The following is a 24303-nucleotide window of genomic DNA, read 5'->3' as shown; positions in this document are numbered from 1 at the left end:
TTCTCGGGTTGGCTAACAGCCAGGGAAGAAGGAAGCTCATCGTGTGTGATCGGCTTTTATAGCCATCACCATAGCAACCTTATCTTGATCGGCGGCCATTTTGCCGTGTTGCGTGATGGGAGTTGGTGGCCATTTTGACCACATTGCATCATGGGTAACGCAGTCCGTTACGTCCCGAATTGATGCTGTTTCCTTGATCGGCGGCCATTTTGCCGTGTTGCGTGATGGGAGTTGGTGGCCATTTTGACCACATGAGTTGGTGGCCATTTTGACCACATTGCATCATGGGTAACGTAGTCCGTTACCGCTTTCTGTCACGTCTGAACTGGCACAACAGTGGGGTTATTAAAAGATATCAAAATCACAGCCATCATCTTCAAATGAAAAGCACATAACAACCAGTGGCAGAGCTAGACTTTCAATGATAGCCTAGACTATCTCAGGGGGGTTCACAGACCCTCAGAATGAATCTGTTCCTCAATCATTTGCAATTGGACTTTCTAAACATTACATATTTATTTAAATAGGTATTAGTGTTAGATATTACAATAAGCTACAGGTTGTCAAAGCTAATGAAAGCAGTTACTGGCACTATGTACAGCACAGATGTGACATGCGTAGATCTGCACAAAGGGATTGATAAAGGGAATGGTCCATTATCTCGGGGGGAGCATGCATACTTAGACAGTCTTGGACACCATGCTATTACACAATCTATCAGATAGCACTCTAACTAAATACTGACAACATGTTCTTACAGGGGCGTGTACCTCGTAATCGATAAAAACGTAACCATCATTTGAGGCTCTTCCTCATTCCTTTTTTCCCGTGTCGATACCTGCCAAGAGCCTCAGCGCTGATCTGTAAACCATTTGTTTAGATCAAAAATGTTAAAGTATAGGTTCTGTTTTGAAAGTTGTTCCTTCAAAAGAACTTTATTATTGAGTGTGATCGCTTTCTGTGGAAAAATGTCCATATGTCCTATTTGTTGTTTGCTTCACAACAAAACTATACATATTCAAAGTTGAAGCCCTATTCTGTTGATGAAATGGGGGAAAACCCTTAAACAATCCATTTTAATTCTCAATTGTGAGGTAACAAAACACAAGAAAACACCCCAAAGGGGGGGTAAATACTTTTGTGAGGCACTGCACTTGCGGATAGGCCTGAAGAAGGGGTGGGATTGGTACCCGATTACATTGTGTCATTTTTGTCATTTTAACTACTGACACACAAAAATTAATGGTCGGGTTCCTCATAAGTCATTCTTGGGCCATTTGTTATATAACATTACTGCAGAGTACTACAGTGCTTAATCATGTAAAGCACTTTGCATTGTCTTTGTACTGAAATGTGCTATACAAATAAATTTGCCTTGCCTTACAGCATCTCCTAGCGTTACACTCACTGAGTCAGTATCCATAATATCTATAAGTGCATGGGTCAGAAACGTCTCCAGCTTAATGCAAATAAAACAGAAATCATTGATTTATTCTCAAAAATGCAAGAATTGAGATTAGTATTGAGCTAGACTCAATGATGCTAAAGACCACAGAGCATACCGGGAACCTGGATTTAGATTTGGACTCATATGTAAATTTTGACAACCAGATAAAATTTATTAATAAATCAGCTTGCTACAATTATGAAAAAAAAACAACATTGCACAATGAAAAGTTTCATGCCTTTATTTTTAGCAGATTAGATTACTGCAACAGTGTCTTTACTGGTCTCTGTAAAAAAAAAAAAAAAAAAAATCTGTCAGCTGCAGCTCCTCCAAACTGCTGTTACCAGACTCCTGAACAACGCCAGGAAAACGAATGTTAAATTTTGGGTGTATGATTTTTCTTCCTTTTGAAAATCATGTTCCACTTGTCTTGCTCACACAGAATACATAAAATCCCAATAAAATACACCGAAGTCTGTGGGTGTGACATGACAAAACGTGGAGCGGTTCAAAGAATATGAATCCTTTTGCGAGCCACTATATGTTGCATTACAGGGGGTTAGGCTGGGGGAAAAAAGTCGTATTTAACAAAACCAAAATGCTCCCTCTTAGCACACTTGCATTTGAAACAAAACACAGCGATGGCTTCGTAACTAATTATTGTTAATGAATTTGTGGGAAATATCAAAGGCGACTGTGGGCTGACTCATTTGTAAACTTGAAACAAGTCCATCAGACTTTCCAAATTGCCGTGACATTTTCTGTTCTGGAAAACAACTTTTTTTTAGAGACAGAGCTATTACAGAACAGAGCACAACACAAACGCAAAGCCTAGTAAATAAGCTCCTATTTTAAGTTGTGCTTATTTGTCCTCTGTATATTTCAAGCTAGCAGGGTGAAGTTTCCACCTCTGCAAAGGCCATTTAGAAATGAGCAGCACAGGCTCTTCCAGCATTTCTGCCATCCATTATTTCGGTCTTCAGCAGCACTGTGGCTGCTCTTAATGCTTTGATATTGTCTCCCCATTTGTCTTGGAATCACAGATAAACACTGCCATTTAAGGCAGACAGCACAGAGGCAGCGAGACGGAGGAAATGTTTGCCACCGTGTCCGTGTGTGTGTGTGTGTGTGTGTGTGCGCGCGCGCTTGGCGACAGAATCTCTGTACGTCTACAATTATTTCCAGGCACATTTACGCATTTGTATGCATGCGCTTGTTTGTGTCATCTCAGCATGTAGAGGGTGAAGTGGGGGCTGTGGGGGAGGAGGACCGCGTCCCGGAGCAGAATTATTGATTTGCACGAGTTTGTCCGCTGGGCTCGCAAATGCGACCAGGCAATTAGGAGCACTTTGTGCTGGAAAGAGGAGAGATCACCTCGCCTCTCTCACAGGGTTCTGTGGAAATGTCACTTTCCATCAGGCGGCCATTTACAGGCTGCCGCTGCTGAGAGGGAGAGGAGTGTCAGTTCGCCGGAGGAGGAGAGGAAAGAGAAGAGACAGATCAAACACGCGCCGACGGAAAGAATGGGAGAAAATGAAATGAAACAAGCAAATAAAAACCTTTTTTAGCTGCTCGCAGTGCCTTGTAAAAATATTCACACCCACAAACCTTCAGCTGATTTTTACTGGGATTTTATGTTACAGACCAACAAAATGGTGCAGAAATGTGCACCAATACAGTATTTGGAAAACACTTTGAAAATAAAAGCATGATAAGTGCTGTGTAAATTTGTTTCCAAACCAACCGAGTCAGTGTTCAATTATTTAAAAGTATGTAGTTTAGCTCTGTCCATCTTCTTGTCAACTTTGACCCACGTCCCTGTCTTTGCTAGAAAAACAAAAACTTCCCCATAGCATGATGCTGCCACCACCAGGTTTTTTTCTGCCTCTGAAGATGGTGTGCTCAGGTTGCTTTGTCTTTGCATGTATAGGCCAAAAGGCTGGTCTCATCTGCTTCCATGCGTGTTCCTTACATGGCTTGTGGCAAACTACAAATTATGTTTCGTTTAGATTATAACAACAATCAACAATGGCTTTCTTATTGCCTCTTTAGATTTGTTTAGCCGCAAAAGCCGTGCTTCAGACAGAGATTATTCTCTACCTGAGCCGTGGATCTCTGTAGCTCCCCCAGTGTGTTTTATCCTCCTATGTGATGCTCAGTGTTTCTAATGTGTTTTGTGTTTTCATCTCTGTGCCTGTTTTCTCCAGTAAAGCACTGCTTACGGTGTCATACGCATATTTTTGCCAAGCCTTCCATCCACTTTGCGATTATGCACCTTTCTGTGCTCACTTGTCACAGGAAGTTGCCCCAAAGCGAATTAAAGTTTGTGGCTGCAACGCGAACGATGTAAAAAAAGTTGAAAGGCCATTACTGTTCGTGCAGCGTACTTTAAAAGTGAGGAAAGCAGGAAGCGGTACAGCATCTGTTAGCTAAAGCCACGTGTTATACCTAAATGTCATTTCGAGTTTTTCATAAAATCCCCCGAAACTAAAATATAAAAAGGCTACTCAGATCATCTGGGCCGACGTTAGTCGCAGGTTGTTTATTAAGTCAGTTGTCTCACATCAAAAGCAATCCAAATTAATCAGCAGAAATCACATCGGAACCCTCGAGTCCAGTTTCGCTTCACAACCTTTCAAATCACCATGGGGAGGCATGCAGAGCAGCTGCTGGACTCATTGCAGACTCTGTGGTTCCCTGTGGGTCTGAGCGCTTAGCTGGGGTCTCAGTTCCTGTAATTGGGTTTTGGTGGCACCATCATTCCTGTGACAGCCCGTGCGGACAGGATAATTGTAGCCTCAAATTCTATTTCAAACTTCATTAAGTTTCAAAGCAGGATTTGTCACTTTGACCAGCGAGCACAAAAAGGAGGTCCGAGAAAAGACTTGGAAAAAGAAAAACAATTATAGCACATGGGGCTGTGTCAATATATAATGAACCTTTCCAGTCCTGTAGGTAGCATGGGGAAAGCATGAGCGTGTGTGTTTGTGAGGAGGTGGGATGGGATGAACCACGTTTCGGTGCTGCTGTTTTTCATTTCCACACAGAGAATGCTGGGATGTTATAATAGGCTGCTCTCAGGTCCAGAGAGGCGAACGCTGTGCATGTGAGGCTAAACTGAGCCTGCTTAATTCCAATTTAATTTGAACACTAATTCCAAATCCTAATTGCTTTTCCACCAAAATTGCTGGACCAGAAAATTTGTCGCCGTTCAGATATTGTTGGCCGTTTTGCACACGCGACTTTTGATCACCGGCGGAGTCTCTCTGCTGCCTAAATTCTAATCAGTCTGAGTCAACATCTGCTTGCAAATCACAGAGAAGATGCAAAAAAGGAAAGAAAGAAAGTGGGTATAAACAGAAAGAGAGAAAAGGTTCGGGAGATAGACTGGTTCGAAGACAAAAATCAGAGGAGAAAATTGCGTAGAGGGGAAAGAATGTGAAGAAAGGTCATAGTGAGGAGAGGGCTTATAAGGACCATTAAAAGGAGAAGTGCAAGGGGAAGTCAGGGAGTGAGAGGGCATGGGAACGAGAGCATGAGTGGATAATGCTTCTCATCAGTGGAGAGAAGATAAAAGGTTTCTCTCAGAGGGAAAAGAGTGACCGTGTCCCAAGGAATAGAAAGAAAAAGAAGTAGAGGTTGAGAGGTGAGGAAAGGGAAAAGGAAAGGTTAAAACCCAACAAATCTTAGTGAAAGTGATGAGCCGGATATCACTTTCCCACACCTGAGACTCTAATGGTTTAGAAGGTAGATGTGAGACTGGTGACGATCATCTTTTTTGTGGGTCTTTTTCTTCTGATTGCAGCATGTCTGTCAGAATTCACCTGCCGAGTTGTTGCATGATAACCAGGAATGCATCTGAACACGTAGCAAGTCATTTATTGTTCCTTCATGCGCTCAACACACATCTTGTTAAGTTCAGCTATTCAGGCGCTTCATAATGCAAATAAGAACTTATTTAACAAAGAGCTAACTATTTGTGACGAATATGAGTTGCTGAACTTTACATTGATATCAGATTAGGGGAGGGTTGTTGCTGTATCAACCCTCCAGACCACTCAGATCTTCTGGTTTTGGTCTATTCTCCATACCCAGAACCAGAAGCAAACATGGAGAAGCAGCATTTAGTTCCTATGCCCCCACAAATCTGGAACAAACAGCCGAAACACTGAGTTCCTTTATATCTAGACTGAAAACCCACCTGTTTAGAATTGCTTTCAACCCATAATAACAGGAGCATTGACCGACATATTTGATATGTACTGATGTTTTCACTTGATACAATCTTATGTATGACCAGATGATGATTATGATGACTGCAGATAGCTGTGACTGCTGACCAGGTAATGCAGACTTGATGCAGACTTGATGCAGACAGAGGTTGACTTGATTATGCAAAGCAGCCGACGTGGCAGGTAGAACCAGATCTGACCAGGAGATGCACACAAGCACTAGTTAAACAGAACGTCCAAAGGCTCAAACTGGCAGAGGGACGGGAAGACAGTGGGAACCAACATGCAATGAGACGAGACGAGACAGGGATAGGTTGGTTGAGGCAGGTGTAAAAAGGCAGTGTGACAGGTGAGCAGAGTTGGCACTGATTAGATGCAGCAGGTGGAGCTGATCAGGTGCTGAATGGTGACTGAGAGGTGACAAAGCTGATTGATAAAATCAGTCCAGAATGTCCCAAAACAAAAACATAAATTCAAAATGATGACAGTCGAGGCAGTTGGTAATGCAGTCTTTTTCCGAAACAATTATTTAAGAATTTCTGGGGCCTAAACACATCGTCTATTGTCCTGTTTATCATCTATAAACGTATGCAGCTTTATTCACAAGTCCTCTAAAGGATTACTTCACTGGCTTTGGTTGTCAACACATACATATGTTTGGGTAATGTCTTTGTCTGACAATGCAGGTAAAACAGCAGGAGTGCAAACTACATGACCCTGATGGCAATAGGGGAACAATATCTATTTTTTTCTAATCCTAATGTTCCCTCATGTGTGTCTATTTCTGTCTGTTTTTCCATGGTTATGGCACTTGGGCTCCCCGATGACAACCATGCACAGTGAGATCCCATAGTGGGTTCGTCAAGCAGACTATTTCATGGAATATTCTTCTCACTTGGGTCAGTTTAGATTAAGCATAGGTTTTTTTCCCCCTGTTTTTCCTGCTCATTAACCCAGAATTTGCCATGCCTCAGGTCCTCTGCCACTGCCAAAGCTTTCCCTACTGTTTCCACATACCTTTATTGACCCAAGTCAGCCAATAAATCCCCTGAAATCAATGGTCAAGGGCCAATCTGTCATTCTTGTGCCATTAAACGACATTGATATGAAATCCAGTATAGGGGTTTTATAAAGGAAAATGAAAAAAAAAAGAAATCCATAGAAGTGTCAGGACAGGGAAAGACATGTCACGATTCAGAACGACTTCTCAAACTTCCCCGAATTTAGAATTATGATAAAATACACATCAACATTTCCGTCTGTTGGTCTGTCTGAAGAAAAAAAGAACATGTTATGGGTAACTGCAGGCAGCAGAGGCTCGTAGATGCGCATATACTGCCTGAATCTCAACGAGGTGCTGTCAGAATGGATGAACCGGCTCCTGACAGGAAGCTGGTTCAAAACGGGGGGGAAAAAAAACAGTCAACATTATTCCTAGATTCTGTTAAAGGCTCAGGGGCATCAGACTATTTACTGCTAGCTGCCATCCCCACAGCACGGAAAACGTGACTCGTTAGAAAAGAAGCTAGATGGCTAATACAAAATTAACCTGGACAATTCCAGGTTTTTTGTTTCGTTTTTTTTTCCAGAGGAGTTAAAAGAATGATGCCACAGAATCTCTCTCAATTACATATAAACATATGATTTTTGTTTAACCAAGTGGAAAACATATGAGTTTTCTAAAAGCATCTCAGTGCTAAAAAACACAAAAACTAAACACGATAGAACTAATTAAGGGTGATTTAGTAAAAGTAATATTTATTTTAGTAACACACTGTTAAGAGAGAGAAAAGTAACACAAAAACATCGTTTTCCTTTCAGTAGCTATTATTAAACTTCCTGAGTGATCCGAGGGGTAGTGGGCACCCCTACATATCTGCTCACATGGGATGTGAAAACGCTTCCCCAAATGCATCCTTAGTGACCACTTGTGATGGGATCTCAGCTACCTGTTCAGCATGCAAATAAACACGCAGCCCAGCAAAGCACTGACACAGTAGCTTGTAGCCATTAGTAGCTTGTGACATCAGTGACATGATCAATATTCTTCATTTGTGAGATATTTCACATTGCTTTACCATTACATTGGCATTTTTGGAGAGGTTCTTGGCAAACACTTCTTGTAGATTCACACCGTAAAATACAGTATATCAAATGATTTAAAAAATCTATGAGGGAAACCATAGAACATTCTGAGTGTACTGATTAGTCTTTTCGTCACCAATACTGAGTTCTTGTTTTTTTGAGGTCTAACTGAGTTTTACTGATAATTCTTTGTTTTTTTTAATTTTTTTTCTAAAATTGCTGTCAGACTGTTTCCAATCTTGGCATGAATGCTGGCCTATTGTACATGTGCTGTGCCGGACTCTAAACATGTAGAAATGAAGGATATTTTGTGGAACTTCAGGTTCCATCACATCTTTGAATTATGTGTTTCTTGCCATGTTCTTCTGCGATGAATAGTGTATGTTGAATTGGGATCAAGGCTGCAGCATTCAGTGTTTTGCTGTGTTGAGACAGAATATTGTAATGTTTCTATTATTTCACTATCTTGTTTTTTTATTTGTTTTTCTAATTTAAGGATCAGTTTACCACCTGTGAATAAAATTGCAAGGCTCTGTTTCAGATAATTATTAATTCAGATAATTATTCTGAAATAAGCAGAACGTAGGTGAAGCTGTCAGTTTTCAAGCAGGCAGTGAATCTTTATCAATGCAAAGAACAAGGGAGTAGTTGATGTTTTTCCTCGCAACCCCATGATGGATTAAGCGGGTTAGAAAATGGATGGATGGATGGATGGATGGATGGATGGATGGATAGCTGATGTTTTTATTCGGTGTACTTTTGTGTCCTGTTTTGGTATCTTTTTGAACACATGTCATGTAAGAGCTGTAGTGCCCATAAGGAAGCATATTCCGGCATGTTCATGCTGATCAGATTGTGTATGCTTGAGTGTCAAATGTGTAGTAAGGTAGTGTCAGAGTATTATTTACTGATGGAATCATGTTTCCTTATGCCAGTGGTTCTAAAATTAGTGGGGCCTTGTCTTTTTTTGTCCATCTAAATCCTACTAAATGTGACAACAGCACCATATGCTGTTTCGTCTGTACCTGCAGTCAGTGGTATGAGGAAGAAGACACTGTCTGTTTCAAATTAACTTAGCTCTTTGTGGATGTGATGCAATTCTGATATAGTGACGTCAATAGCTCTGCCGCTTTGGGGTAAAAAATATAATATATAAAAGCAGCTCTGTCTAAAAACAAAACAAAATAACAGTTCCATCTTATGGATGGAGCTGACACTGAAGCCGGGTGGCGCGAATGTCCACTGTCCGACCTAAAACTTACTTCACCGCGGTTGCTGAGAACATCCCATGTATTGAAACCGGCCAGCAGTCAGAGCAAAGAGAAGATCAACCATGCTTCATGTCCACATCATAAATCAATCATGATGCGCAAAGCAGCCGGGGTTCCCGCCTTGATTACAAAGTAGGAAATAAATATAATATATAACTGGACCGATCCTGTCACCTGCTTTTACATGAGGGTGAGTTACACTTTAAATTATAAGACGAGCAGGTTGTTTGAATGGTACAGCTACACAAAATATCAAATCACAATGGTCACAATATCAGTATCTCAGTGGAGGGCTTAGAAGCAATATTGGGTAGGTCATTATATGTCAAGTGTCATGCGTTCATGCTCTTCCTGGTGGTAATGTACCAATGTGGACAAATTTGATGGCAGCCCTAGTGAAGATGCTCAAAAATTCCTTAAAATAAACCTTTGGTTGCAGCAACATCATTTCACAGTGACAAGCTTTAATAAATCAACCTTTATTGTGAGTACATTTATTCAATGCGGCACAAAATAGATAAACATATATAGACTTACCCATTATGTTTTTTATGTTTTATTTTTTCAAAACACTTTTTAAATTGCCATTATTAATACACACACAAAAAAAACCCTCCTTCCACATAAACTGAAGCATTTTTATTGATACTTTACTTTTTAACTTGGTGTATAAAGGACCTTTTCAGCAACAAACCGTCCAGGTGGACTTGGATTGACGGAGGCATCAATATGTGGAAAAGCGCCTCATACCCACTGTTAAGTGTGGTGGAGGAACTCTGATTCAGTGGTTCTGTTTCTCTCCCAAATACCCTGGGAACCTTAAAAGAGAGCATTGCATCATAAAATCCTAGAAACAACAATTGATTCTAAAAAGAGAGATCTAAAAACTATAAATAGCCGATAGCTGTCTGATCTGGAGTGTTTCAGCGAGTTGCAAACCAAAACATATGGACAAATCTACAAGACATGGTTCACCAGACAGACAGATTGTCTGTGACGCTCAGAGCCTCTTTCACTTCCAAGGTTTCTCGAGATCTTTTAAGGATTCCTCCTTTAGTAATCATGCTCAAACCATCTGAAATGTTACAGGAGTTTAAATGTCATCCTGCTAGCAAAGGTGGTATGGACAAAGTATTGAAAGCACGGACTATGTATTTGCAAAATTACATTTTGGATAAAAAAAAAACATCTACGTAACATATTAAAGGTGCAATAAAAGATGATTTTTCTTGAATGACTTTTCACACATCTTTGCCAGAGGTCCCAGCAGCTCTGAGTGTATTCTTAGTTGGCCATTTGGATGGATTCCTGCTGTTCGTCCTGCTATTCAACCAAAAACATCTGAATTGCGTGTTTTACTAACACCGTGCAGCCACATTGAAGAGTGAGGTATAGAAACATTGATAGCAGCTGCAGTTCCATTATATATGCAAATAAAAAGGGTATACAAAAGGTGTCTTGTTCAACTTTTAGCTGTTTAGACCTTTCATTGCACCGTTTGCACTTCCTCTCTGTCCTTGGATATGCATCTCATTCTGCACTCCAGCTTCCTCCCACAGAACTATCCAGGTTAGGTTACCTGGTGAATCAAAATTGACTTCAGGAGTGAGTGAACATGTCGTTTATTTATTTTTTTTTACTCCTCGTTTCGTCGGCCTCTTGCCCAACTGCAGCTAGGAGAGGCTTTCGACGCCGGATTGCCCAGGCAGCGCATTGTCTGTAAAACACAGGATGTAGTATTGTTTTGGCTTTGGTGCAGGCAGCTGTAGTTTCGCTGATTTTCTTCCCATCGTTGCACAGCCCACATAGTGCCAGCCACAGGAAATAATAATCATGTCCTATTCTGTCTCAACAACTCAGTGCTTTGTGCTGTTTGTGAGAGAAACATACGAGATGGTGAGATCTTGATTTGGTTTACCAACCCTCGACAGTGGGCCTCCAACATGGATTTGAGAGCAAACCTCACACCATTTCTGTGTCTTCATCAGTGAAAGGCCGTTTTCTTTAATACTGATGACTGCATTTAAACTATATCCAAACTGCTCATGAACAGATTATATTTTTAGGTTGTATTACCACAAAATTCATACACATAAATTTATTACACCACAAATTGATATATATCTAATCTTTGAAAGCATGCACTGGGAAAAAATCTACATCTTCTCCCAGAAAGAAGGGTAGCATTTCAGAAGAAAACTTTGCCACTTGTGTTTTTGTCACGACAGGTGAGTAGGTGGTCCTTCAACCCGGCTCAGTTTCACAGAGATCCAATACGTTTTTTTATCTCAAAACTAAGTTTGGAATCTTCAGCATCCTCAATCCTTTTTTGACAAGATTTAAAGTATGAAAACAGATTTTTATTAATTTGTCGACAACAAAATTTTCTACATTTTCTGCAGTGATCAGACTTTTATGCTGAAACCTGGAAATTCCACATACAGCAACGAAGGGAGGGAGGGAGGGGAGAAAGGCCAGGCAGACAGACAGGTACACTTTCAAAACAAAGTGGTAAAGAATAAAGTCTGGAAATCCATACACTATATTCTTTTGGAGAAGTATCCAGACTTTGAAAAAAACTAAAACTAATTATTTTTCTTTTTCAGACTCAGGTTTTAAAAACACTTGAGTGTCCTAGATAAGACCTCTGAAGGTCCTGAGTATTTGAATCAGAATGTTTCTCCGGTCTGTGCGTCTGTACCTTTTATGAAGTACAGTCCACTTGTGATCCAAGCACTCGGTCTGCGTGTCATCTCTGTGTCTGAATACGAACTGACAGCACTTAGCCCATGATTACTGAGCTTCAAGTCGTATTAAAAACTTGATTTTCTCCACATGTTCCCAACAGAGCTGTCAGACGGCAGGTTTATGGATGGTTTTTTAGAGTTTCTAAAAGCTGCTCCTGGGCACCAGCTTCCAGTTTTTTTTTCTGCACTAGGTGTAAAACCCTTCTTTTTTGATAAAGCCTATAATAAGACTGGTTTAGGTTCTCCTATAATTTGACTACTTTTTCTCACTCTATTACTTTTTCTAACACTCTCGAACTCTGCATTCTATGCAACTATTACTGCCAATACATGTTTTACTCTTCAGGTTTTTTTTTTCTCCTTACATGAGCTACACCTGGCCAACTTTTTCTGTCTTCAGCTGTGACACCTGCCTACCCGGGGACCATCACTTAACTCTTTCTCCCAATAACTCCATGATCTCCCATATAGACTACACCTTTGGATACGCCTTTTAGGGTAACATTTTCTCTCTCCTGGACAAAGCCTTTAAAGAAACTTTTGCTGTTTTGGCTCCATGATAAATGTAGTCATGTGGATCAGATGGTTCAATTCAATTCAATTCAATTTTATTTATATAGCGCCAATTCATGAAACATGTCATCTTGAGGCACTTTACGAAGTCAAAATCAGTCAGATTATACAGATTGGTCAAAAAATTCTCTATTTAAGGGAACCAGTTGATTGCTTCAAAGTCCCGACAAGCAGCATTCACTCCTAGAGAAGCGTAGAGCTACAAGGAGAGTCATCTGCATTGTGGGTTTCATTCCAGGCAGTGGGTCAGTTTAACCTCCTGCTACTAAGTGTCAATGTGGCCTTGGGAAAGAAACTTAGCCCAAGTTGCCCATCAGTCTGTGTATCAGTGTATGAATCTGTACACGTTTTTGAGCACAACTGGGTGAACGGGGCCCGAACTTAAAAGTGCTTCAAGTGGTTGGTATGAAATAAAAAGTGCCTTACAAGTTGAGTCAATTCGGCCTGTTTTCTGAATATGTCCTATACGCAGCAGCCAGACCAAGCCACTAACAAGCTGCTTAACGTACTTTTCCTATAGCATTGAAAGTACAGCCAGATTCTACATTCTTGGTTTGTGTGTGTGTGTGTGTGTGTGTGTGTGTGTGTGTGTGTGTGTTTGTTTCTGTGCCATCCCATAAACCCCCCAGTCACCCAGAGAAGACTGGAGGTTTCTTCCTGTTGAAATAAAAAAAAAAAACATTTCTTTATTTCCACTGTGGCCACGTTCTTGTTCAACAGGAAGAACTGCCACAAAGTCAATAACCTGATGCAACTGGCATCATAAACTGAACTTGAATGCACTGTATAATAATTGCAGTGAATGCGTTATACCTAGGGTTGAGTTGGTAATATATTTGATTGATTATGTCTGTGTCACTTGACAGAATGGATGCGGTTTTTCTGTTCAGAAACGAAATCCCCTTTTCTTGTCACGCCCCTTTCGCATTAATTGTGAATTTGTGCTATGTAAATAAACTGAGATGAATTGAACTGACAGCGAGTCAGGATGGTTGCATGAATTATTTTGAAAACAACCCCTAAGCTTCCACCTCTGCTGTTTACGCCCATCACTTCATCTCCCCGCACCAGGAGCAATCTTTAATTAACCCTTCCCCCCAGGCCAGACTGAGATAAAAAGTCTGCTAAATCTCTCTGTTGCAGGAGAGAGAGAGACAGAGAGAGAGGCAGAAATGCACTCCCTCTGCACCCCCTCTTGGGAGGGTAAATCAACGCGGAGAGAGGGCCTTTGGCTGCTGGTTTTGATCTTGTGCTCTCATTTTAGAGCACCCTTTTGAGAAAGACGGCCCATAAGAGGGAACAACCTCCTGTTAGATTTGGGTTAGAAGACGGAGGTAAGGAGCAGGACAGAACGTCACAAGCACAGAAGTTCTGAGTTCAAACACAGCATATTTCTAAAGAAGTCATACCAGCTATACAAATCTTTATCTAAGGCCATCTCACACAACAGACACACTGTCTCCCGGCACAGCGATATATAATCCAAAGACATTTTGGTGACAGAGTGCTTGTAGTTTACATATATTTCTTTATTCACTTGATGTGTAGGCTTGTTTCAACTGTGTGATAGTTAAGCTTGGAGCCAGCTTGAAACATGAGCCTAACATTCCTGGTTTGGTTAATCCTCTTAATTTCACATGCATTTTTTTGTTCATTCCTAATTAAAAATAAGTTTGTGTTTGGGGGAAAAAAAAGCATACTTTTATTGCATTTAGTTGGGGCTTGTTGGGGGGCCCAGCAGCATAAAATGCCAAGTGGAGCAGTTTCAAGCTAGTCCTGGCTGATGGTTTGATCCCATCACTCTCTGTGGAACATCTGGTCACGTTGATAAGGGTGATCTCCTGGACGTTTTCCCCTTTGATGGCGTTCTCGCGGTGCTGGATATGAGAATGAGTTGTAATGCTTTAGAGAACCTTTGATTTCTGGGTGTTTAGATGCTCAAATCGATACCAAAGTGGCTGGCTTAACATATTTAGAGGGTTGACATTTATATATCGTACAAAAAAAAGAAAAGACCAAAGATTTTTTTTTTTTTCCTGTCGGGATGGAGGGGTTGGTCGTATTAGTTGTCATTTTTTGACAAAAAAGACAAATAAAATCTCCTAAAACCTCTGTCATTGTGTCCGATTTCATTTTTTAATTATTTTTTAGAATTATGAAAGATGAAAACTTAAGAAAGTTAGAATATTATATTAGAACTATAAAAAAAACATTTTGATACAGAAATGTAGGCTTAATGAAAGGTATGTTTAATACCTGCTATAGGGTTGCTATTTTCAAAAGGTACGTTTAATCTGACAGACAAGCCTAATCAGAATGCATAGCCTATATTTTAAATATGACTGTATATCTCATTATTAACACAATGGTCAGTCATTTCTGCTTCCACATTGTCTCTCTGCTATCAATGATATCTAATATGGGTTTTCAAAAAAGGCTTGTTAATATAAGCTCCAAAGAGTCCCTAAGTTAATAAAGAGAGGAGCAACAAAAAAAATATTATATTCTCCCTAATAAGCCCCTTTAGTTGAAAACGTCTACTAAATTCATCGGGTGAGGGACAGTGCATTGAAGTGGCTGCCCCATATTTGTGAGCAATATATCCTTTATACAGTTTTCTGGGGTTTAATTCTCAGCAACACGACTTTTGCTGCATGTTTGCTGCAGGTTTGCACCCTTCTCTCTCTGTCCATTTTCTGTCTAATTACTGTTAAAGGCTACTAATGTCCACATTATCTTACAACAAAGTCAACGTTTCTCTCTCTGTCTCTCTCTGTCTCTCTCTCTCTCTCTCTCTCGCTCTCTCTGTCTCTCTCTAAATATATATATATATATATATATATATATATATATATATATATATTAGGGCTGGGCAACGATTAAAATATTTAATCGCGATTAATCGCCCTGATTAATCGCGATTAATCGCGATTAATCGCATTGTATTTACAAACTCCAAGAATGAATTCAAAAGTAGTGTAAAGAACACTTTTATTTTAATGTTCTGCTGCCATATGAACAAAAGTGTTGTAACATTTGTAGCACTTATCAGTAACACATTTAGTGTAAAGCTCAACTTAAACATGTGAAACAAAAAATAGCAATAATAATAAATTAAAGCTTATTGCCACTGACAGGGAATTCTCTTTATGGGGAAAAAATCTACCAAAAACAGGCAATTTCTGAGGTAACCGCAAGGAGCAGCATTACCATTTTATGTAATTTATTTAAGTTTAACTTGGCAGTGGTTACAACTAACTTGTTTCTGTCATATTCCATGCTGGAAGAACTTTAAACTGAAATGCTTGCTAACTCGATATGCTTGCGTTTATTTGACGTTGACACGCGGTTTTTTGTTGTTGCTTTCTCGCGTTCATATAGTGAATGGCAGGGAAAAACAGGCAAAAACACATGGATACTTTGAAGAGAGAAGCGACTTCACCGACGGCGTCTAAGCAGACCCCCCCCCCCCCGCTCCGCTCCGCTCCGCACAAAACTTGTTCCGGCCGCCAACTCACCGCCTCGCCTCGCCCCGCCTAAGCTCGCTCGCGGTACCTGCGGGAAACACCGCCTTCCGCATGTCAGCTGTGTTTTTTTCCGGCCAGCACCTTTCTTCCTCTTTGAATCTGAGGCTGGGCTGACAGCGAGGTTATTGGCGCATTATCGCCACTTACTGTTCTGATTCAAACCCCTACACCGCAGCAACAGACCTTCACAAAATAAAAGCATGTGACCAACATGCGTTAATGCGCGTTAAAGAAAATATCGCCGTTAATAGTCGAATGAGTTAACGCAAAATTAACGCGTTAACTTGCCCAGCCCTAATATATATATATATATATATCGTTTCACAATGTTTTTAGCCAAAGCAGTTTGATCAGTTTGAGACAGGTTTCTACTTCTAAACAGTGTGTGTCAACTCTCACCTGGATTAAAACCATTGTCGAGTCTAACTAGTACGTTTTTCAGGTTTCAGAAAAGTATATTATTTGTCTGTTTCATATGATTAGTTCTACTTGCTATGAACATTAAATTTGGTGTGATGATATTTTCAACAATGCTTATTTTCCAGGTTGCATATATGTTTCTTTTTAAGAATTAGCTACTCTGTTTTTTTTGTCCCACAACTGAAAAAATGTCCATATTAATTAAATTTGAGGCTATAAAGACACCTCTGTTTGCCGGGAACTGTTGACCTGTCCAGGATGTGATTCACCTCTCACCTGTTAAATCCTGGGATCCACTCCAGCCACTGGTGACTTTAAGCAGGATTAAGTGGGCATAGGAAACATATGAGTGAGTGGTTTCCTTGGAGAATGATTGCAATGGATTAGAATATTTCTCCATGTATATCCTTAAAATATGTAAGGATTCAAAGAGAATTTCAGCAGGTTGTGATCTCTGATTATTCAGATGGTACTACACCACAAGCTATCATTGTCACACAGCTGATGAAACTACAAGGAACAGGAAGCTCTCCAGTGAGGGTTTACATTTTGATATGCAACTTAGAACTGTACTAAGCTAAAGGGAAGCCTGATATTAGTCAGCTCTAAAGGCAACAATGAGATCTTTGGCATTCTGGGACCGCCCTTTAATTAGTGGAAACGTGTATTATTATCAGACGAATCATATTAGCTTGACTTTTGTTTGTAAATTCTTAGAGCAAATTTTATAAAGACTACAACTAACCTAGAGTAATACATTATTCATAACATTTCCAACGAAGTCATTAAAAACCTTGTGAAATGTTTGTACTTGTTGGTGTGTAATTATGTGTTGGAGATTAATTAATATTCTTTGAAGCTTCAGTGCTGTTCAAACCTGCTGCGGGCATTAGGATATGTACTGGGAGATAATTGTGTCCAGCAGCATTGCTATCCAACAGCGTTGCTGTAAGAGCTTTCAGCATTACACAGGTTACCAGGATAGAGAGGGAGCCCATCACCTGAGGAAAGACTGGAGAGCTTTCGTGTTGTTTAAAGCCTGGCTGAACACGAGTCCGTAAAGATCACAAGTGATCCTATCAGGCTTTTGTTACTGAAAACTTCCCAACATTTAGCGAACAAACTCTTATCATAACATACTAGATAGCAACAAGATGTGCAGAGAAAAGAAAATTGGTATAAAAATAGAAAAGAAGCACATAACTGAAACTAAGCTTACAACCGATAAATTCTTTCACAGTTGGATAGTAAGATGTACACATAATCCCAACCGACCTTTAACAAACAGATGTGTACATGCGATATTCTAGATTGCTTAAAGTTTCACCACACACACGCTTGTCAAGCTGCCAGTGAACGGTCAGGGCATTCAACATGGCTTCCTTTGGCGATATTTCACAGATGAGGGAGCAGAAGGACAAAAAAAATCTATGAGTTATGTCATATATGGCATTAAATGCCCGACTGGCAAACTGATAATAGTTCAGGACAAAACTCTGTATGGCTGGTGTCTGTGCTCTGCTGGTGGGTGACCAGGAGCTTTAGTGAACATCAGGAAGGTAAATTGGTTTACAGAAATGGGCTTTTGTTTACGTTTCCCATTGACAAACTTTGCTCTGCTATGGAGCTTTGTGGATTTGAAAATGTTAGTACCCATTCAAGAGATCTTATGTAGGGACTATTTACACTCCAGAGTGACTGTTGTGACAGATTGTGATGCGAACAGCACAAATCACTAGCGAAAGTTGTTTAAGACAAAGTAACAAAGATTAAGAAGTGTCACTATCATACATTCTTGAATTTATTTCTCAAAAATAGCCCACTCATATATTATCAAGCTATTTTTCATCAACTATTGCTAATCTATCACATGTGCACACCACATAACATAGCCTTGTTTGGTAGTCTAAACATGGGGAAATAAAGGGGATCTAGTGCTGTCACATTTCTGATGTACTGTATGCTAGAAGATGGGTAAGACTAAGGATGAAGTAAACAGCACTGTTGATAAATTGAAGGGGTGTTAAATAACCAAAGTTCCTGTCTTTTAATTTCATTATGTAATAAAATAGCTGTGCGTTATTTAGTTGTGCAAGGAAGGGATATACCTATCATGTTCTGGCCAGGCTGAGTGCATGGTTTCATTCACATTCCTTTCTGAGCTGATTGGGCAAAGGGACACCTTGTTCCCACCGATCAACCTGTTGGTTTTAGCCAATCATGGTCTCAAATGAAAATGTAAGCAGCGGGTGCCATGAGAAACCACAACAAGTTACGCTGGATCAGGGCACTTCTTGCTGTTCTTCTTTCAAAGATGAAATCATGGTTTTTGACTAAACAGGTGTGATACCAGCAGCTACACATCCATCCTCCTGTGCTGCCATAATTATTTTGGTTCAGCTGTGGACTAGGCAGCTCATGCTTTCGTCAGAGCTGGAATGTCCTGCCTTAAACCATAAACCATAACCTGATTAAGAATTGAGATGGAAGCGGGACAAGATGGATTGTTGTGTGCTTGTGAATGTAGAAATATTGCTAGAATTCAGCTTGCAGGCAAGGTTACTCCATAGTTAGTCAGTGCCAGATTTCTGAAAACCATTGGGTGAGTATATGTCCAGCGTTCTTTGCCTACCTTGGATCAAGTTCTCATCCTTTGGATTCCCCTGCTCTGCCTTTCTGCCATCGGACACCTCATCGTCTTTTTGATTTCTGGACCAGGACCAGGTGTATTTCCCACAACTCACGCCTCTTCCCTTTTGCCTAGCCCGCAGATTTTGTCTTCACCTCATCTGTCTCCAATGTATGACCCAAAGCTTGCCTCTCACACCTGTCTTCAGCCTGTGCCTTTCCTGCCTGTCACCTCCATCTGGTGAGGTTTGAGAGCTGGCTGCTCACATCTGCAGAGGTTTTTACTGCCTGTTGCAGGTTTTTTCAATAAGTCTTTTAAAACGCAACACCATGTCAGGCTGAATATCGGGTTCACTTTCTGTCTGGGCATTACGAGACCTCAAATATATGAGAGAGCAGGAATCCATAACATTTCTTCTGCCTACTCCTTTTCCAGCTAAAAATGTATTTAACGCAACTGTTATTCTTTTTCCTTTTTCTCTTAATGTTCCGAATATTAAAAATAATGTCATTCAAACTGCACTATCACCAAGTAATTAGGTTGATGACTGTAATTTATTTTCAGACAACTTCACCAATGTTTTACACTACCCCCCCTTCAGCTTCAGCCTCTTCTTCGCCTCCATTTCTACGGTCCGTATATCAGCTTTAGCAGGTCCGAAGCTCACAAGAACGTAAATATTGGCATGAAAGGATCATTTTGCTGTTTATTGTTCATATATAACTATTTAAGCTGAAGAAAACATTACTCAATAAACACTACAGCTGACACTGTCTATGGTTTATTCATCTTTAAGTCAAAACATATGGACGCTATAGAATGGTACTGGATATTTAAAGCAGATAATATGATAGAATCGGAGCAACAACAATATGGGAGGGGGGATCTCTAATAGGATGGTTCAGGTAAAGCAACTAAACCTAACCTCAGTAAGTGATTAATTCTTTTTGGATATATTTTGCCTTAAGTTTTGATGTGGAAATTGTACTCCTTCAAGAGGAAAAGAAAGTCAAAGTCAGATCTGACATTATTAATGTACTTCATCTTGGGTTCATATCTCAGATGTGGCCGTGTTCTTTAACTGCAGGGAAGAAATCAGAGCCGTAGGCTATAAAAACCATCTCAGCAAAAAATGTGAGCCAATTAACTCCAGGTATAAACTAGGTACGTTTATGGTGAGTAAAATCTTTAACTGGCGCGGGATATATTAAGGGCTTAAATAGCCCAGAAAAATATGAAATTATGTCTCCTTGAGACTCAACTGGAGATGAATCACAATCACTTCATGTTTCCTTCAACTAAAAAGGCAATTAGGCAAAAACATTGTCTTTTTTTTTTTTTCGATAATTAAAATTCAGCAGTTCAGGGAACAATGGCTCCATAAAAGAGGAGACAAAAAGGGCTGAACTCTTCACTTATACTATTCTCTTTTTTTGACACCACACTCACAACACCTAACAGAGTGTTCCCCACAAACAAATAATACATGGCACAGACTGCTCAATGAAAGGGAAGAGCAATTACTCTGCTCATAGTGGGATGCGTTTCTTGTTAATAAGAACCACAGATTTCATTCTGCTCAGTACAAAACACTTTTGTCGTCGTCTGCTCTCGTTTTAAAGCACGCAGAGAGCCTCAGATTGAAAAAAACAAAAAAAAAAAACAAAGGAGGGAGCTTTTGGAATGTCTGGTTGCCCCCGCTAATTAGGAGCTCTGTAGATAGACCCACGCTCCACTGAGTAGAAGACAAGCACACACAACCGCATACTCGCTCATCCATGCACACACATCCACAACGCGCCTTCCTATATTGTTTACAAATCCCCCTGAGATTAAACTTCGCAGCAGAACAATATCTGATCGCTATGAAGACAAACATGGGTCCTTGGGGTCTGATTGTTAGAACATGGGTTCCTCCTGTCGAGACGGGAGAAATGTTTGAGCATTCCGCTCATGTCTCTGGTCTCGAGCTGACCACAAACTCTGCTCCCTAACTCGGGAGGGAGGGTCTGCACGTCGCCATGCTCTGCAGATTCTGATAATGATGCATGCAGCCAGGGCCGGGGCAAAAAATATCCCAGGAAGTCAGCTCCGTCTGAAAGGAGTGAAATCCTCACAAAAGGTTTTTTTTTTTTGAGGGATCATGTGATAACATTTGATTGGGGAGACTAATGGGTAGGATCCTTGAGAAATAAGGGTCCAGGCATTAAAGCAACTCAAAACATTTTTCTTCCTGCAATTCATGGTATTAATTAAATATAACTAATCCATTAAAACCTTTTAGCAACTCATAAATCAGTCTAGAGCCGGCTCCAGATGGATTATTGCATTAGTAATCCTCAGCAGAGAACAGCTTGAAACCACACAGAAGTGTTAGTTGAAGTGATTATTTTTTATGCATTAATTTTAATGGTTTTAATAATAAATTATTACTTTCTGGCATTTAAAGGTACTTTATGGCTCCGTGTGACTCAGACAATTAGAAATGAAGTCAAGTCTGAGTGCACTAAGTTCTCCTATGAGTAAAAGCAACGATACCCCCTGTTCTTCATGTCTGAAGGCAACGTGTAATGTGCCGTTTCTGAGCACGGGCTTTGTTCTGAGTAACTCGATGAAACGGCTGAAATATCATCAATGCATTCACGCTTCATATAGATTCTGTCACAGTGATTGATTCAGGACTTTTCTTTTTTGAATTCATCAGAGAAGCAGCCAAGAGGCCCATTGTAACTCTGGAGGAGCTGCAGAGGTCCACGGTTCAGGTGGGAAAATCTTTGGACAGGACTAGGATTAAACATGCAAACCTGATACTGCATTTTCAGTTTGCAACAAGCAAAGCAGGAGACACAGCAAACATATAAAAGTAGGTCTAAACGTACAGCCAGAGAGTTACAATGGAATGGTTCACTTAAAGTCACATATGTATTAAAATAGCCAAGTCAAAAGCCAGATCAAAGCACAATTAGGAATCTGTGACAAGAATTCAAAATTGCCGTTCATAGTCACTCTACATCTAATCTGATTTAGCTTTAACAATTTTCCAAAGAATGAGCAAGGATTACTGTCTGAAGATTTAACTTGCAGTGAAAAGTGGATCCACCAAGAACACATTTAGGGTGGCTTAATACAATGTCACAGCAAAGTTTTTAGATTCTCCTTTATAACTATTTCTAAAGCGCTGTGTCATTTTCCTACAACAATATCTACGTAAATAACTGCAAAAAAGCCCAACCAAAAACAAATGGCCCTCTTCTGAAACGGACTCAATGCTTCATGTGTCCAAATCACAGCTCAGTTCCACATAATCTGCCATATATCGCCGTATTCTCATGTAGAGCTGTTGACCCTCTTACCTGGTTTGGACCCTTCAGGCACTGAGCCGTTGTAAACCTGGTTTTGAAACTCGGGTCTGTTGTCGTTCATGTCGATCACATAGATGTACAGATCTATCGGATTCTCCACCTGGTTCCCATTCATGTCCACCGCATGGGCTCGCAGCTGCAAACGCATAAAAACAAAAGCGAGAAAGAGAATCATTAGCATTCAGAGCAAAACAGAAGCATCTGTGGATATTCCTAACGTGGCCCCTACTGTCATTTCCGGCTTGACTGATGCGAGACTCTGCAGAGTCTCTGGACTGGAACAATCTCAACAATACATGCAACCTTGACTTTGCTAATTGGCAACTTCATTTAACTGGCGTACAGCCAACTTCATTGGGGCAAAAGCCTGCAGTTGATATCTTGGCAAGGGGAGCTTTGACACAGAGGGGGCAAAATAGTGAAATGTTCCAGACGCACAAACAACATTTATTATGTTGTTAGCACAGCCAGAGGCCTGAAAACATCAGAGAGGTGTTGCTGCTAAAGCGTTGTTTTTTTTTCTTTTATTCAGGGAGAATGTTTGTCTCAGTTTGTTTTGACAAAACCAGACATTTCGATGGATGTCTCTGTCTGATGAGCCGCTTCTTTGTAAGACATAGTGTGAGAACAGAGATGGAAAAGATGGTGAGAATGAAAGGGAAAAGAAGTGGAGCAGAAAAAAAAAGATGTAGGAGATGGAAAGGAGAGGAGAGTGGCAGAGGCTTGTGGAACCAAATGAGGGATGGAAATACAAAGAGGCAGGTGGGGGAGTGTGGTGTTAAGCAGGGGGGACTGACAAAAGCAATCATCATCTACAGTTGGATGTCTTAATCTTCACCACTGCTGCCTGCACCCTTTAAACTCCCCACCAAACCATACTAACGATTGCCAACACTACACGAACCTTAGTAATAGCCCTGGAACCTAACGCCCACTGCTGCCTACGATTAATGGTGCGGTGAGAAACAGATTTCTCTGGTTTTTGCTTCTTTATCACACTTAAATGTGCAGATCAAAAACACCTATCCTAAAGACAACCCTAATAAATGCAAATAACAAATGCAAATATATAAAAACCTAAATAAAATATTTCCAATGAGAATTAATTTCTCAAGGGAAAAGAACTTCTCCAAACTGTCAAAACATCCGATGGTAGTGAAACTCTTCAGGAGAGGCTGGTTTACCAAAATTCGTGCATTAGCTCTGTGGGCCTCTCTCGCCTCATTTAAATCTAGGCTCATAATTTAACAATAAGATAAGCAGAAATGAACAAACAAATTCAGCTGGTTAGCCACATGTGCTACTCTTCAATCCCAAATTCTACAAAACCACAATCAAATAAGTTTAATAAAAATAGTAAAGTAATACATTAAACAGTTCTCTATGGATGGATCTGTTTAATCAAAAGACAATGTCCTTTCATGAAGAACAAAACAATTTAAATAAATGTAAATAGAGCCACGACCAAATATTTCTCCACGATTTTCTACAGACCACGTCTTAGACCACGTCCCAAAATCACATGGTGTAAACCGGTCATAATAAGATGTGGAACTTCTTGAAAGATTTTTGGCTCTATTACATTTAGTATAAAACTAACACTCCCTTAGAGAAAGATTATTATACTGACAATCAAACATGGTGGTGTTATTCGGAGGATCTGGACTGCTTTGCTGCTCCAGGACCAGATAAACTTGCCTAATTCATGCAACAACAAATTGTGTTCTTTACCAGAAAGTCCTGAAGGAGAATGTCTGGCCATCCATTTCTGATCTTAAGCTTAAGAGGACCCGGGTTGTGTGGCAGGAATATAACCCTAAGTACAATAACTAGTACTCTTAATAGCACAGTAAAAGAAGATTTGGAGTGGTGGTGTAGTCAAAGTCCAAACTTAAAGATGAGTTGACAATATTAGTTCATGCTGGGGACTGGGATACAATTTTAAACTACTCTAAGGACACAACAAGTATAAATACTAGCCAAATTCTATATGCCCTGCCTCCTAACTCA

General features: G+C 40.2%; 1 protein-coding gene across 1 annotated transcript in view; it reads right to left on the bottom strand.

Moving 5' to 3' along the window:
- The window catches only part of cdh4 (cadherin 4, type 1, R-cadherin (retinal)), a 370809-nt gene that overhangs the window by 74779 nt on the left and 271727 nt on the right, over positions 1 to 24303 (bottom strand). Inside the window, exon 7 of the mRNA XM_012862220.3 lies at positions 22285 to 22429. Within this exon, the coding sequence (XP_012717674.2) occupies positions 22285 to 22429 (145 nt within the window). The remainder of the gene's footprint in view (positions 1 to 22284; positions 22430 to 24303) is intronic.

The sequence above is a fragment of the Fundulus heteroclitus genome, chromosome 20 (assembly GCF_011125445.2).
Source record: "Fundulus heteroclitus isolate FHET01 chromosome 20, MU-UCD_Fhet_4.1, whole genome shotgun sequence".
NCBI classification, from domain to species: Eukaryota; Metazoa; Chordata; class Actinopteri; order Cyprinodontiformes; family Fundulidae; genus Fundulus; species Fundulus heteroclitus.
The sequence above is the reverse complement of the archived record's forward strand: the minus strand, read 5'-3'. Positions and strand labels throughout refer to the sequence as shown.